Here is a 16,148-nt window from a genome sequence, read left to right on the forward strand (position 1 = left end):
GTAAACTTCAAAGCATGTTATTAGAAAGATGTGAAGTAGCACCAAGAGAAGGAGGGGGAGGTGGAAGGGGGGGGGGGGGGGGGCTAGTTCACAGACCACCCACTATTTTTCATGAATCATTTGTTAGGAAACCCCAAAGTTATCGAAAATCAATAGTTGCTTACTCATCTATAACAGACCCCATCTACAGATAAACACTCAATGCTAACTATACAATTTCGCTGTTCTGAGGAACGAGATGTTAATTAGGTTATTGTTTTACTCATCTTTGATACAGATTGCATAATATTGGCTGTATATATTTACTAACAGATTTATCGCTCTCATTCTATCGTTTCTATAACGTTCAGTCAGTACATGTATTTCATTTTGTAGGGAGTTATGAAGAGAGGGATTTTCGGTATCCTCCGCAAGTAAACAGTAACTTGAATATCACAGTGTGATCTTTGTATGGAATATTGTTATGACAAAGGAGAAAAGAAAAATCCCAGATTGCTTTTGATGCGGGGCAGCACTAGTGAAAATCAGCAAACCGCTGGGCTAATGAATGCAGAGGAGAAGCGCGAACCGCGATGCAGACGTCTTTTGACAAAACTGCTCTAGTAATGGATTGCCTGTGTACTTCATCAAAGACCAACAGATAATTTTCGCATAAGAATCGGCGATTTTATCATTGAATAGGGTCATCATGAACGGATACACGACAGTGACCAACAATAAGGACTCCACAAAGGCAATTAACATTAATAAACAGGAACCAAAAATTGGACTTCACAAAAACGACTGTAATTTGGGTATACCCGAGTCGGACAGCGGCGATGACTCGGAGAATACCTACAGACATTACAGCGACAACGTGGACACTGACGTCAGCAACACCCAGGATGAGGGGGACCCCCCGTCCCCGCCCGTCCCCCGGGCAGCCGACAGGTGCTTGTTGAATAACCTGAACATAGTAAGCAGTGTGATCAGTAGTGACTCGGATAGCTGTACGGAGGGAGAGTTTATCTTGGACCGCGGCGGGCAGACGACAGACGAAACCAGCACGTCCTCGGAATCTGATGAGACACAGATGTAAGTAGAAGGGTCAAACGCAAAGAAAATTGGTTTACAAGATTTTTCAAAGGCTTACAAATTCAACGCTAATGGTTTACTAACTCTGTCAAGATGTGTTTTAATATAAAACGATTAAGCGCAAATATTGTTTGTAACTATTTTCATACACAAGAGTATAAAGTTCATCGGGACTGTAAAATGAATTTTCTGTAAGCATTGGTTTCAGTATTTTTGAGAAAAAAAATCTTCCTAAAAAAAAGATAAATTGATTTGTTCGCACCTCATGTGATAAGTTGCGTAAAGTTGCATCAAACACTCTCTTCAAACATGAGTGAATTTATTTACGATGTAGTTTTAATGAACATGTATTCATAAAAACATTAAAACAAGAATAACAAACGATGAACAGATGTTGGCTCTAACTAAGAACGCGCTCTCGGGAGGAGAAAGTGCTACCAAAATGATTCAAATACTTGGAATGCAATGAGTTCGTAACAACAAATGTTTTAGTGAAATGGATTCGGTACAATTAAATGTTAATGTTGATTGAGGGTTATCTCGTTTTGTTTTATGTTGGTTGCGTTACGACACTAATTGATTCGGTATTTTAGGGCAATTACCCAGAAAAGCTTTCTCTGGTTTTGTCTGCGAAGGATGGTGAATTTGAGAAATCCCGACGGAGGGCAGAAGTCATTGTGTCCGCAGAAACCATCGGTCGCTATTGTTAGGGCCCGTCCAAACCCTGATTGAAAAGTAGCAGTAAAGTTAAGGAAAATAGCCCCCTTTTATTTAAATTGATATGAGAGAGAGAGAGAGAGAGAGAGAGAGAGAGAGAGAGAGAGAGAGAGAGAGAGAGAGTTCAGATTCAAAGTTCCGTTATTCTGCCCAGTAATTCGCAACTGCACGCATTTTAGTCGAGGTGTGGAATCGCAGAAAACTCTTCGACGCTATCCATTATCACGGCGGATTCTGTGTCGTAGCCCAGGGCTTTTACGGTATGTCATCCTCACCTCCCGGTGTGAACTCCTGACAGAACGAAGGGACCAGACATAGAGGTGGCGAAGAAAATCCCGGCGGATACCTCGGTCGATAGCACTCACTAGATTAATTCACTGCATTTTGTGACAAAATTGAAGATTATTGACTTATAATATGATTGAGTGAAGAGTTTTATAGTTCTGACAAGAAATATTAAACATAGTGGACAGTTCATTTAGGAAACTCGATGTTAATGTTAAGATTGTTCTCGGTGCATCAAATAACTTATGTTTTGAATATGAAAAAATTACATGGTTTTACGATGGTTTTTGTTAAATACGTTCAGTTCAATGGATTATCAATATTTTAGTAGTTTAAAATGTTAAATGACGAGATTTTCAAGTTTACCAATTCAGACAATGAGTTGTATTTTATTATTAGTATTTCAAGCTTATTTCACTCTAGACCCGTGATTGTTTTTTCAATTATGATTTTCTTTTATCGCATCCAATCCTACAACTCGTTTTGGGGTCTGCTTGTTTAATCATGTCATTGAAAAGACCTTGCTGCAGGAACCTGAAACTTGGCCCAGTGATTTCCAGCCGAGATTTTGTGACATACATTTTAGCTTTGACATCTGTTTGGGGAACTCCGTGGGAAATTTGATTAATTTTTTTTCACTACATGTACTAACTCAGGGTACCACCATTTCTTCCTCAAATGACTTTTTCACAACTTGTTTGGCAAGGAATTCCTTAACATGGCCAAAAGGTTTGAGCTAAAACCATGGAAAAGGTTGCATCATACTCTTTGCTTTTTTTAACAAAATGTTTGATTTGTTAAATTGTGTGTACCTATCTGATTTAACATATTATATAAAGTAACTTTTTTAGAATAAGTCGCTTTAAGAATATCGTCTGACAATCTTGAATTTGAGACAGGGCACCATAACAGAATACAAGTACATGTACTTATGGAATACAGATGCTGGTTTATAATTGTTTTAAATTGACATTTGGGGACAAATGATACTTTTTTCCTGGTTTGTCCCCACTCTCGAAAAGCTTCATTAAAATATCTCAGTTTTCGGCAAAAGGCATTTTTTTATTTATTTATTTTAGTTTGAATGATTTTTAGTTTTAAAGATGTTAGCAAATTTTGTTTCGTGTTTTTGTAAAAATTAAGATGTGAGAAAAGTTTCTCAAAAAGTTATTCGATGTCAAAGTATTTGATATATTGTATCATATCCAAATTTTGTATTTGTATATAGGGTGTTTCCGAAATCCATTCGTGACTCTATGCTTGGAAACACATGGAAACGTGTGATAATTGAATGGGCCGGGTGATCTTCGTAAGACTGTTAGAATTGGTGTATAAATTTATCTTTCGTTAGAGCGACTTCCCTAGTGTACCTCTTGTAATAATTTTGACAGTATTCGTATATAAATCTGTTGCATGAAGCCATATGTAGAAGTTCATACAAAGCCTTTATTATTCATACAAGTATTGAGGAGCGCTTGACTTAGTTCTATGAAGAAGACAATCGGCTTCAAATCGATATCGATACTGCCGTTTCCATTTTATGACAGAGTTATATAACTTTAACTGTGTATACCATGTACTAACATGATTCATATCTCTATGTACCTTTTGTACAGTTATGTCGATTAAGATTATACGAACGGATCTTTCAAACAGGTTACTATCCCATTGTGATATTATTTTCACAACCTTCAGTTTTATCCAAATTTCAATTACTAGTATGTCAAACTTTTCAGCTTGCTTTTCACTGGTATAATTTTTCTCGTTGTTTCAGATGGGTAGGGAACAGGACTCGAACCAGTGGTAGCGTCTCAACGCCCCCTCTCCCCAGCCTGACCAGCTCAAACGCTAGCGACAGTCGCGTGCAGAGTCCAAGCCACAGGAATAATACAATACCCAGGTATTCCTCGCGGGAAGTGTCCTCGTCTGGAAACGCGTCAGTTGTGACGTCACTAGCGGGCACCGGCGACGAGGCGAACATTGGTCGGGACCGGAGCCACTCTTGGCACGAACTTCCGAGTGACGTAGAATGTCAGATCCAGAGGAGGTCGTCCCGAAATATCAGCCTGCTGCGTCATAATCCTAGAACCGGAAACACCGAAACTATAGTGATTGAAACTCACCCCAACGGAGATTCAGGTACCCTTAAATAATTATGTTCTATTTTATTAAAAAGAAGTTTAATAATGCTCAACAAATAACACATCAGATATACATGAGAATTATATCTCTCTGATATCCTAAGTCATAAGCTGTTATATTTCGTCAAGAAAAAGTACTACAATGTATTTTTTTTAGGTTTAACATAAAAAAATTATCCTATAAAACAAAACATCACTTCTAACGTAAATCGTTAGTCTTGAATGTGAATGTAAAGGAAAAGGAACAAGTAAGAGCAACTCGAGAATTCTTTTCCTGTACTCTGTCCCGAGTTTTTGCTTCCACTACTTTTCGCTTGATATTTAGATAATCATAAATACCTTTGTGCTCAAACTACGTTCATCCACTAATATGAAAAATGTCCAGATTATCAGTTTTGAAACGCCCCCTCTACCGATTCAGGTTTCAACACACATCCCAAAATAGAAAGTCTACGGGGATTTTGCATTGCATCAGCCATTAATAAGCCCGGATGATAACGTTGAAAAATTACGCGAGATGTCCCGAGTACTTCCGAATGAAGAAAAGATGTAAACATGCATTTCCCATTATAAATCTCCGTAAGAAATTTGTTTTCGTTCCTATAAACTTTTACGAGTGAAAAGGGATAATTTTTTAAAGAAGATATCTTGGATATTTTCCATTTCATCGATTTCAACTGTACTTTTTTCACAGGTATGTCTATTTTTATCAAAAATCATCAAAAAGTGATGGAAGCAATAACTTGGGACAGACTATAGATAATAAATTGAAGTACATGTACATGCTGCTTATTTGCATGTATATTTTAATCACATTAATATTATGTACTTATCGCAATTTCATTATTCCATCTTTATTATAAAATTAAAGTTTTTACTGTTAAGAGATTGATGCGTTATATGCATTTCATATCAAAATGTATGTATAATTCTTCATATATACGACTTTGTCTGCTTTCTAGTTCACTTATGGTTAAAGCATGACCGTATTTTTTTTAAGGAAAAAATAAAAGCTAGGCTGTTAATATAAATAGTTTTGGATTGAAATAGGATCGAGTGAGTCATTGGAGGAAAACTCGGGTACAGATTGACCTTCAGTCGACCGTAGATTAATACACCCGGTCTAAAGCCATGTACAATGGCGATTAACGATATCAATGATATCACCCCAAACATCTCCTGGGGGTGTCATGTGTTTGACACCCTGAAATACTGACATAGAGACATAGATTTTCGTATACCTCTCTTTTTATAAACATTAAATGTCACTGTATTAGAATATCTACCTGGCGATTTAACGAGTATGAAAACTGCACGTACGCCGTTTTGTGAAAAAGCAGGAATTATTCCTATTGTCAGAAAAGTTACAGACGCAAAATGGATTTTATGTGAATTAAAAAGTTATGAAAATGAACTTAAATATTAGAATAGACATGGATGGCTCTAACCATGGGAATATTGATTCCTATGGTGAAGGTAGGGATATATTTTATGATTTAAGAAAGAAATTGAAACGTTGATATTGAATATTGTTCTAATTGTAAAAAAGGCGTGTTATGTTGTTAGAGTTGACGGATGACAGTGAATACACCATGGAAACTTGTTGTTTGTAAAGTTGATCTGGAAGACACTAAAGCTTGAAATTATGTTTCTAAAATATCCATAGCTACACTGGCAATTGAATACACTTATTAAATATTTTTTGTTACGTTAAAAGTTTGAAGTCAAAGAAGTCTGGATTTGTTATAATTCAAAACAATTCAAAACAAATGGTGTAAAAGATATACCTTGATCAGTGCAGATGGCGTTTAAGTGGCTACCACTCCGGGTTAGCCTTAAACTAAAATAAAATCAACAAAACAACAAACAAATAGAAAAGAATAGATTTCAGAAAAATAACCATGATTGTGTTTTACATTTAAAATCAAATGATTGAATGATTTGCATTCATCTTTTCTTTTGTCAACTCTACTTGTAAATTATGGCACATTTAAAAAGACCCCCCCCCCCCAAAAAAAAAAACCCCAAAAAACAAAAAAAAACCCCAAAACAAACAAACAAAAAACTAAATGTACTTAATATTATATATTGCACAAATTGAGACACTATCTGGCTTTATAACAAAAATTGACACAAAATATAAGTGCTATTAAACCTAATTCCTGATATCACAGAAAACAAACATATTCGTCTTAATCTACACAAGAAATCAAATACTCCGTGTCCAGCTATTGTACATCGTGAAAACCAACTACTAGTAACCATAAGAAACCAAACGGCCTACACAAATTATTTTGAAACATAATACTAAATGGATTTTCAGACTTCATACACTGGCCTAAAAATGCGCACGATTCTTCTCCATAGTCACTAAGAGGTCGGTGATCATGAAATGTTTCTGCACAAAGGAAGTATCTTTCTTTATTATTGATTTGGCTTCTTTTTGATATTGTATTATATTAAATAGATAAATAAATAAATAAATAAACAAATGATGATGATGATGATAATAATGATAATAATATTTTTTAAGTAAACGCATAAATAAAAGCAATTTGTATTTGCCAATAATGTATCTGTAAACAATTTTCATTGTCACATTGATTATCATCCATCTGGTAACATCGGATATCAACTGATATTTCTCACGCAAGACGATCTTTATATCTTTGAAAAATGTGTCAAGCGACTCATTAGTTTCCACTGTTTTACTATCATTTATAAACATTAATCTAGTCTGGTTTCTAAATCCAATAATTAAACGCAATCCGCTTATGATCTTATACATCACTTCTTGAAGATTGTCTATTATTTATCATTTGTGTCAAAATCCCCAATTTGTAATTACAGGACTCGGCCATGATGTCCATTCAACCTCGGAGGAACTCTTTTATCCGGACTCGCCATCTAATGCATCATGGTCAATTCTGAAGAAGAAAAATGGCCGATATAATGACGTCAATATTCCAGTTGACTCCACTCTCATGTAAATATTTAGACGATTACGAACTGATACAAACTGATTCTTGAAAATATTTTTTCTAAAAATAAATCTAATCTTACAAACCTCTTTTAAAAGCTACATGAACTGCAATTTTCACGTTGGAATTTTATTTTGTTCACGTATTTAATTACATGTATAATCAACTTCTAAAATACAAAAAAGCTATGGTTTACCACTAAACTTTTATTACTCATAAATTCAAGGGAAAATCTTTTTAGAGGCCCTGGTTTAGGCAAAATTACATCATTATTGCCACTCTGATTCAATGCGTTCATAAATAATATTATCAACAAAAGAAAGCAACACTTGATTAAAACTTATACCATTACAGTATATGTGTAGACAATAACAAGACTGCAGTTTTGTTTACAAAAACATTGAATTTTCAAACTCTGTACTCTACATGTTAATCGATTTTGGACTTTCAAATTTTGACGAGGCATTAAACATACCCATATTAAAGCAGTATGATTTGTATTTTTTAGAATTTTATTTTGCTGCAAAACCCTGCTAACTTTTATGATAAATTATATTTAAACAAATCATTAATTTTTGTCAGAGGAAAGATTTCCCTTCTAAGGTATATATATAGCAGATCAAGTTTTGCACAGGACGACAATAATTCAATTTTGCTCCAATTAAGGGTTCTTAACGGCTTTTCGCATAAAAATATGGCTTACAGAAATTTAAAAACCATGATATTTTTTGTCATTTAAGTAGAAAATAACTTTTCGTAAAAAAAAAAAAATTCAACATGAAAATTGCAGCTCATATTGCTTTAATCATTCCAGATAATAAAAACGAAAAAAAAAATAAAATGTGAAAATATTCAGCTTAAATCATGCCTAGGTCCCTTTAATAAATATTTTACAATTTAAAATGATTCAAAATTGTTCAATATCCCTTCATTATACATTGAATACCTTAATTTCAAACAAAAGCAGGATTTTGCAACAAAATAAAATTGGTTTATACTTCATTCGGAGTTGCGCGGTAGATTCAAAATTGTCAGTCCAATACTACCTTAGAGGTACCTAGACACGACTTCAGATGAAAAATTTATTTTTGATTTTAATGCAAAAAATAGTTTACTTGTGTATTTTGAATTATTTACCAAAATTTGAATTTTGGAAGTCATGTTACAAGCGAGATACACGGGGAAGAAGTCTTTGTTATGTAAACAAAGCTCGAGTCTTATATTTGTTTACAAATAATGTAAAGTAAAGAAAGTACCATTTCTTTGACAAAATAATTTGTTGAAACAAGATAAACTGATTTAATGTGTTCATAAACAATTTTACAAACAACAAAATGCAGGGTCTCTGGGCTTTTGGTCATTTTATTGTAATTTTCTACCCCACAGAAAAAAGTCCTACGAATTATAACACTATATCTACATTTTCCAGTGCCTTTGTCTGTGATTACACATCGAATCGATTTTGTAATGTACAGTGTATTGTCCAATACATTTGATAAACGACTATCTTAATATTTAATTCTACAATAACCGAATGACTTTATGATAGATTTGATCACGCCCGGTCGGATTTGATCACCTTATAATTCTCTTTAATCTTCGAAATACTAGTATATATTGTAAAAGTTAATCGACAATGAATAATGTTATAAGTGAACACTTATGTTTGAAGTTTACCGTATGGACCAACTACTAGTATTGAACACTCAGTCTCTTACAGGTAAATTACTATTGAAAATATGACAATTTAGTAGAATTCTTAATGTGATTGGAAATTTCAGTAATTGAAATAATCTGCCTTTTGGTAATTGTTATAACCTTCTTTAATATAACAGTGCAATAAGGATAATAATTTATAATTATAATATCGAATATCTCACTGTTTCTCAGGGACAGTATGTTCACGAGCATCAGCGGCCTTTACGCCATGGCGATCGTGGTCCTGGGCTGCGTTATTCCAGTATCACAGATCTTCTCCAGCGAAGCTTTCAACTTCTCCTTCCTCTTTGATGTACGTCTGTGTTCATTACGATTTATTCATCACTCGTTCGGTGGATACTTAGTTTTATTGCATTCATCTTTAATAACAAAAATTAATTCTATCTATAAAAGCACTCTGCGTTATAGACTTCAGTGAAAGCACGTTGAAAATGAATTGATTAATTGTTTGTTTTATCTCCGTGAGAAGCTTGATAACATATTTTTCAATGTTCCCAAATCGGTTGAGGGGGGGGGGGGTGTTCTGTATTGAAAGAAGTATACGAACTGTATAAATAAATGAATACTGGTAATGGTACAATCTTGCAAGTATTCAGTTAACATTACAGCAAAACAGTACGGTCATATGCTTTTATTTATCGTTGATATGAAATTTATTTACCTAATAAGTTTTTCATTGATTTTTTGCAGGGATTTTACATCTACATTCACACAGTCAGTATTATTTTCCTCATTTATGCGTATGTCTACCTCCTTCGAAACAAATCCCTCAAACTTCGACGCAACCTTCGCAGGAATCACTACAGCTCACCATCTTCCGGTTCTCGAAGCAACTTAAAACGGAAGTACTCCTTTGATGATTCCCGGACCTATCATACCGGAAGCTTTTATCTGAGATTAGGTGCCGTAGGTAGGCAGATACATTTACGGATATTTTGGTTTGCAAACAAATGATATTATGTCAGAAAAATAAAGTATTTTGACATTACTTTTTAATTTATTTGCGTAGTTTTACATTGTATTTTATGTATTTCGATATTAGTAAGATTTTTTATTGGTTTATTTACTAATTTCAAAATTTACTTAAGGTTTTGGAATCGGAAGTATGATTCAGAGTGGTCTTCAGTTTGGGGAGGTATTTGACACGGATACCGACCCCCTGACCCACCCCTGTAAAAGCATCGCCCAGGGGGCAAGGCCCATCATCCGTCTCATCTTTACTTTTGTGCAGCTTTATTTTGTCTTCTTGAATTCGAAGGTAAAACCATTTATCTTTCAAATGATTTTAAAGATATTAATGTAAAGTATACATGTATACGGGTTTTGTATAATCATATTACTTTTCTTCTGTAATTTATGTGGTAAATATGGTTCACAGCGCGAAAGTGTCTGTGGAATGTTATTGATTTTCAATGTATCTACATATTCACAAACTGTATTGTATTTCATAGGAACCTTATTTTATATTTTTATAACGACGACTGTTTTATTTTTTAAAAGCATATTCAAGTTGTGTAAATAAATATCTGAACAACAATGCGACTTAGTTTGATTTAGGGACCGATTCTTTTGTACAGTTCTTGATTATCACCCCCTTAAAAAAACAACAAACAAAACAGTAAGCAAAACAAACTTCAATACAAAAACAACACATTCTTGCATTTTCCTGTTTGTAAATATTTAAGAATAAAACAAGTACAAGTATCATTAAAATAAAGTAATAAAAAGTCATATCCTCAATGAATAGAGAGCGAGTTTCATTGGGTGTGTCCAACCACCTGTACTCACACAACTGCCGCTGTTCGCTTCTTCTGAGATAAACTGCCACTCTGTCCCACACCCCTAGACAAGATCATATATGATATATTATTTACTGAAGAGGCCTATCTTTTTTGTAAGGTGTTGTTGAGATATCTAGTAAATCACACCCGATGCCGTGGCATTTCTGTTAACATGGCATCGGTACATTTATACCGACAGTTAGACAAACCATCTGGCGATAACACGGCCATTCTGTTACCTGTCTGGAGAAAGCAACATCAAAGCTTTAGATCCCTAAAGTATCGGGGGGAGCATCACAGGGGTTAAACTAACTTCGACCAAGACGTGTTTTTAATTTTCACTAAATATTTGATCATAGGCTACTCGATTATTTGCGATCAAACGATTAAAAGAACATTATAAACTCGAATAGAAACAGACTAATTATTTTTTTTTATTAATTTTATAAAATTAGTATTAGTTTTGAATATTAGATAAAACAATTTACTGTATAAGGGGTCTTAATTATTGAGTTTTGAAGATAACTTAATAAGCCGTATTATTTTATAATTCTAAAAACCATGTAGGTTTGTGAATGACTCACGTTTATATATATCCCACTTAAGTCTTAATTGCATGCGTTACAAGGTTAGAGCAGCGTTTTCATGCTATATATTTTCAGATGTGCGTACACCGGTATAAAACTATAGCGAGATTCGGGATGATGCATATGGTGGCTACAAACCTTTGTGTGTGGACCCAGAATATTGTCCAGGAGACCCTACGTGAAATAAGACATCTGCACCAGCCCGACAGAGGAAGCAACGAGAGCTCCGATAAAGAGATAAGTAAGTGGAGAAAGAACACAGTAGCGATCAATTCAACACATTTATTTATAGCGAAACCCGCCTAACCCGACATCTGTTATAATCTATACAACAAAGGGTTCATTCAGATCCCCTGTACAGTAACACCTCGATCCTTTACAATATGTTCGATGTCATTTACGTTGTAAACCTATCGTAGTCGGGGAAAGAATATGTACACTAATTTACTCTAATTTTATCTTGAACCTAAAAGAAATTATTGAATTACCCTAGTTTTTCCTCTGTTCAATTTTCAAAACATACTTTTGATTAACTTGCTCATTCTCACTCTATCCTAAAAGGCTTAGTTTCATCAAGCAATATCACAAGATACCGTCTCGGATGTCACATGAATTCTTTGATGTCTGACGTTGTGGAAACTTCCAGTTCCTATCTATACCCATGTACCATAGAATACAGTCTCATTTGTGCAGGTAAATAAAATTAATACCAAACGGTCTAAAAAAGGCCGCAAAAAATGAAAGCAAGATTTATCTGAAAGCTATTTCCCTTGTTCCTGACAGTAACTACATTTGATCAGTAAATTATAAATCTTCTCGTATAGGGATTCTGTACGTGATGTGGAGAAATATTGGAAAACGTGGGCAGGTGCCCGAGGAAGTAGCAAACGAGGAGGAAAGCAAGGCCAAATCTCAGCGGATGACGGTGGACTGTTCCCGCTCTAGTCGTGGCCTCTTCCTGGGGATCTTCATTCTGGTGGGGACAGTGATCACCATGATAACGTTCTTTGTTTTGATACGGTCCGATACCTACCTGTCCACGGCGGTCAAACTGGAACATTTATCCGCCGTAGTGATCTACGTGGTGACGTCAATAGCCGTAGTGCTTGCGTTCCACAGAATGCAGATGTTACGAGTAAATTCGGACAGAGAAATAGACTTGGAGGAGTCGCTACTTCTCTTGGGGTTAGGGGGCTTGTATGTGTATGCCTTTCTCAGTATTATTTCTGCCACATTAAAGGAGGGACCGTTGGATTATTTAGTCGTTTTATCCAGTGTGTTCCGTGTGTTCCAAGGATCATTACAAACGGTCTTCCTTTTGAGTGGAATGCGCAAATCATCATGGCGACGGGAGCAAGAGAGACAGAAGCCGGGGCGGGAATACGTCACATTTCTTCTGGTCAGTAACATCGCCATGTGGGGCTTGAACACTTTTGAAATTCAGCGATCTCATGCTAACCCAGTACAGCTGGAGTTCTTTGGACCCGTAGCGTGGACAATTTTCAATCACCTATCAGTTCCTCTGACCATCTTCTTCCGGTTTCACTCCACCGTGTGTTTGTCTAACATTTGGAAGAGCGCTTGGAAGCGACGCATGCCCGCCGTCTAAGTTCACTTATCTTTCGAGAATTTCTAATTTCCATCATTCATATTTATATTCTTGAAAAATATACATCAGTTCCTTGTACTTGAGAAAGTAAAATTTGTTAAGCTGGTGTATTTTCACATGTATATAGTTACGTACAGTTCATTGTATTTGATATCAGCATCACTATGGATCAGAGATGCATTATTTTTTTTAAGTGTTTGATAACTTTTCGACAGGTGCTTAGTACCTAAGTGCAAGTGCTGAAAAACTCCTCGACAAATTAACTTTTTATTTAAAAAAATGAAACCGTCATGTATATATATACATGTATATCATATCAATTGTGTCATTTGATGAATCAAGATTAAAAATGTCAATACACCGGTATTATTATTTTTAACACAGTCGGTTGTAGAAGTTATAATTTTAAATTTAGAGAAAAAAAACCCATTCACACCAGAAAAACAATGTAAAGTGCAAAGTTTCCACAGACAAGGCCTATCAAATGACATATTGTCTTATTAATGGATCGATTCTCAAATGTAGAAAATAATAGAAAAACATATGATTGTAATACTGTAAGTGAAAAATATCATGGAAGAAAAATACTAATTTGAATTTCAAATTCGTCTAGTCAAACCAGATAATAAAACTCTACAAATATTCAGGATGTGTCAAAGAAATATGAGCCCAGACATGCGTCTGGTGTAATGGTAATCAATGGTATGCATTTTTACAATAAACTTATCAACAGAATCGGAATTTCAATGCACAGATACCTGTAATGTATTTAGGTATAAGGACAACCCTTATTTCTCGGGAAGTGGTAATATGACGCCCTTTCATTGTGACGTGTACACAAGTACGTACGTGCCACTCGACATGTATAAAAGGACGGACATTTACCCAATGATTCCAAATGTGACCTTGGGTATCTTACTTCCACCTTGATAAAACTATATCATAATACATGTATTGTATTTTATATTAAAGTGTCGTATTTCATAACACAAACTACGTTGAAAGTAAATTGAACAAAAAAGTATGATATGAAAATTTGAAAAGGGTGGAGTTTTCTCACCGTATCATATATAGAAAATTTTAGTTCTTGAAAATAAATACATGTAATTGGATGACAGAAACGATGAAGTGTTTTGAATGTAATGAATAATAATGATCATCATTATCAGGGCATATGATAAGGTTTGGAAATCAGTGGCGTTGCAACATTGTAGTACTAGCTGCTAACACGTACTTGCAAATATTTTTGGTATTTTTTCATAGCAAAATTCAAAAACCCTTTGCGTGAATACCAAAACCTTTCCTAAAGAATTAAGCATTCTGAACTTTGCTCCTCTATACTGCAAAAACTATTGAATCCATCTTTATTACATAATCTATTTAATTATTAATTTAATTCTTCGAGTCAGTTAGTAAACGCCCAATTTTAAATTATTCAGTATCACGTGATGTCTGAAAAATATGCATAAAAATTCTACCGACTTTGAACAGCCATAATATTTTGGTCGGTTTCCGATATTGCAAAAATTCTGTTTAATACGGCATATATATAGCCGTGAGTATTTGTATCCGGAAAATGGGATTAGTGAATTTACCCTGCGCATGTACCGTTTGAATGTACTTATTCTAAAGTTTAGATTACGCTTTGTTAGGGGCCCTGTAAACGACTGGGTTAGTTTCACTACTTTATTGATACGCAGATTTGGGCTGCTGGACAAAGCAAGTGTCTTCATATAAGCAGAAATGTTATTCCAAGACATGACCGAAGATAACTTTTAGATAATTATGCAAATTAATCCATGATTATCCAACAATACGTCATTAGAATTTTATTGGACTGTACATTACAAAATCGATTCGTAGGAATATCACACAGACACTAAAATTTTTTACTTTAAATACCATAAGTAGACGTAACGGGTCCCTTCACACCTCAGGGATCCCAAAACTGATCCAGTTCAAAGTAAGCTCAAATATCTTCTGTCTAAGAATTTCATCGCTATAATTTTGTTTTAAATTAATGTAGGTACTAATATTTTTATTAATTCAATTTTTAAAAACCAATGCAACTTTGACCCCTGAACCAAAAATTGAGACAAGGAAAACGCGAATTTAAGCAAAGAAAATTGTGTACATATGGAACAATCCTCTCAAGAACGAAAACGATACAATTGTACGTGTATACATACGCATGCGGCTTTAGAGAATATTTAATATTATAATACTTTGATGTTAAATACTGAAATCTGATTAGTTTAAACGCAGTTGGTAATATATAAATAATGCCTGTTTGGGAGGGTGACAGTTGAAACCGACGCAAAGCGGAGGTTGACAATGGTTTTCGAGAGGTGTCAATTTCAACTGTTATCCTATTTATTTTATTATACTGAATGTCTAAATATTAGAGAATTTTTTTTTACTGCTTTCATATAGAATTGACGTGAATTCTACGCCAAACCGCATAATTTACGCGCATGTAACAATTCGTTGTGTTACCCGTTGCTAAGTGTGTTGCTAACGCTGAGGGTAATAGAACGGATTATCAACTATGTCTGAACCAATCAGATTTCAGTATTTAACATGAAAGTATAATAATCCGTTTTATTACCCTCAGCGTTAGCAACATACATGGCAACGGGTAACTCAAAAAATTGTTACATGCGCGTAAATTATGCGCTTATGGTTCGCCGTCGAATTCTCTTCATTTCTATATAAAAGCAGTAAAATTTTCTTTAAAATTAAGACATTCCGTATACTAAAATAAATAGTGCCTGTTTGGGAGGGTAACTGTTGAAATTGACACCCCTCGAAAACCATTGTCACCCTCCGCTTCGCGTCGGTCGACAATGGTTTTCTCGGGGTGTCAATTTCAACAGTTACCCTCCCAAACAGGCACTATTTATATATTGTTCATGATTATCAGACGATTTATGGAGCTTTATTAGAGTTGAGAAGTACTTTTTTGGTTATTTAGAAAGATCCAGAAAAATTGTTATGGGGATAAAGATTGTATAAAATTAAAAGGGGATGGCTTCGTAATTGATAATTCTAATAATTACCATTCCATGCCAGATCAGGTTATGGCCACAATTGGAGTTCATGGGTAGCGTAGAAGAATATCGAAGATGGTACAGAAATTTAATTTAAATGAGTTAAGCGAACTATGACCCTCTCTGCTTTTAGATAGCCTCCTTCGACCCAATTTTTTCTCCGATTAAATATTAACTGATTAGGTGGATACTGTCCGATTCCTC

General features: G+C 34.7%; 1 protein-coding gene across 1 annotated transcript; it reads left to right on the forward strand.

Annotated features, from left to right (window-relative positions):
• Nucleotides 1-374: 374 nt before the first annotated feature.
• Nucleotides 375-13,260, forward strand: LOC128157290 (proton channel OtopLc-like). The gene is made up of 9 exons (XM_052819767.1): nucleotides 375-1,074; nucleotides 3,851-4,215; nucleotides 7,068-7,203; nucleotides 9,089-9,209; nucleotides 9,608-9,827; nucleotides 10,006-10,175; nucleotides 11,361-11,526; nucleotides 11,847-11,978; nucleotides 12,110-13,260. Exons 1-9 carry the CDS (start codon nucleotides 689-691, stop codon nucleotides 12,892-12,894), a joined length of 2,481 nt encoding a protein of 826 aa, XP_052675727.1. The 5' UTR covers nucleotides 375-688; the 3' UTR covers nucleotides 12,895-13,260.
• The last annotated feature ends 2,888 nt before the right edge of the window (nucleotides 13,261-16,148 follow it).

Source organism: Crassostrea angulata, chromosome 7, assembly GCF_025612915.1.
Source record: "Crassostrea angulata isolate pt1a10 chromosome 7, ASM2561291v2, whole genome shotgun sequence".
NCBI lineage: Eukaryota > Metazoa > Mollusca > Bivalvia > Ostreida > Ostreidae > Magallana > Magallana angulata.

Coding starts and splice junctions, on each gene's coding strand:
- LOC128157290 (XM_052819767.1), top strand. CDS start 689: ATGAACGGATACACGACAGTGACCAACAATAAGGACTCCACAAAGGCA. Junction 4,216..7,067: donor TCACCCCAACGGAGATTCAG/GTACCCTTAAAT, acceptor TTGTAATTACAG/GACTCGGCCATGATGTCCAT. Junction 9,828..10,005: donor TCTGAGATTAGGTGCCGTAG/GTAGGCAGATAC, acceptor AATTTACTTAAG/GTTTTGGAATCGGAAGTATG.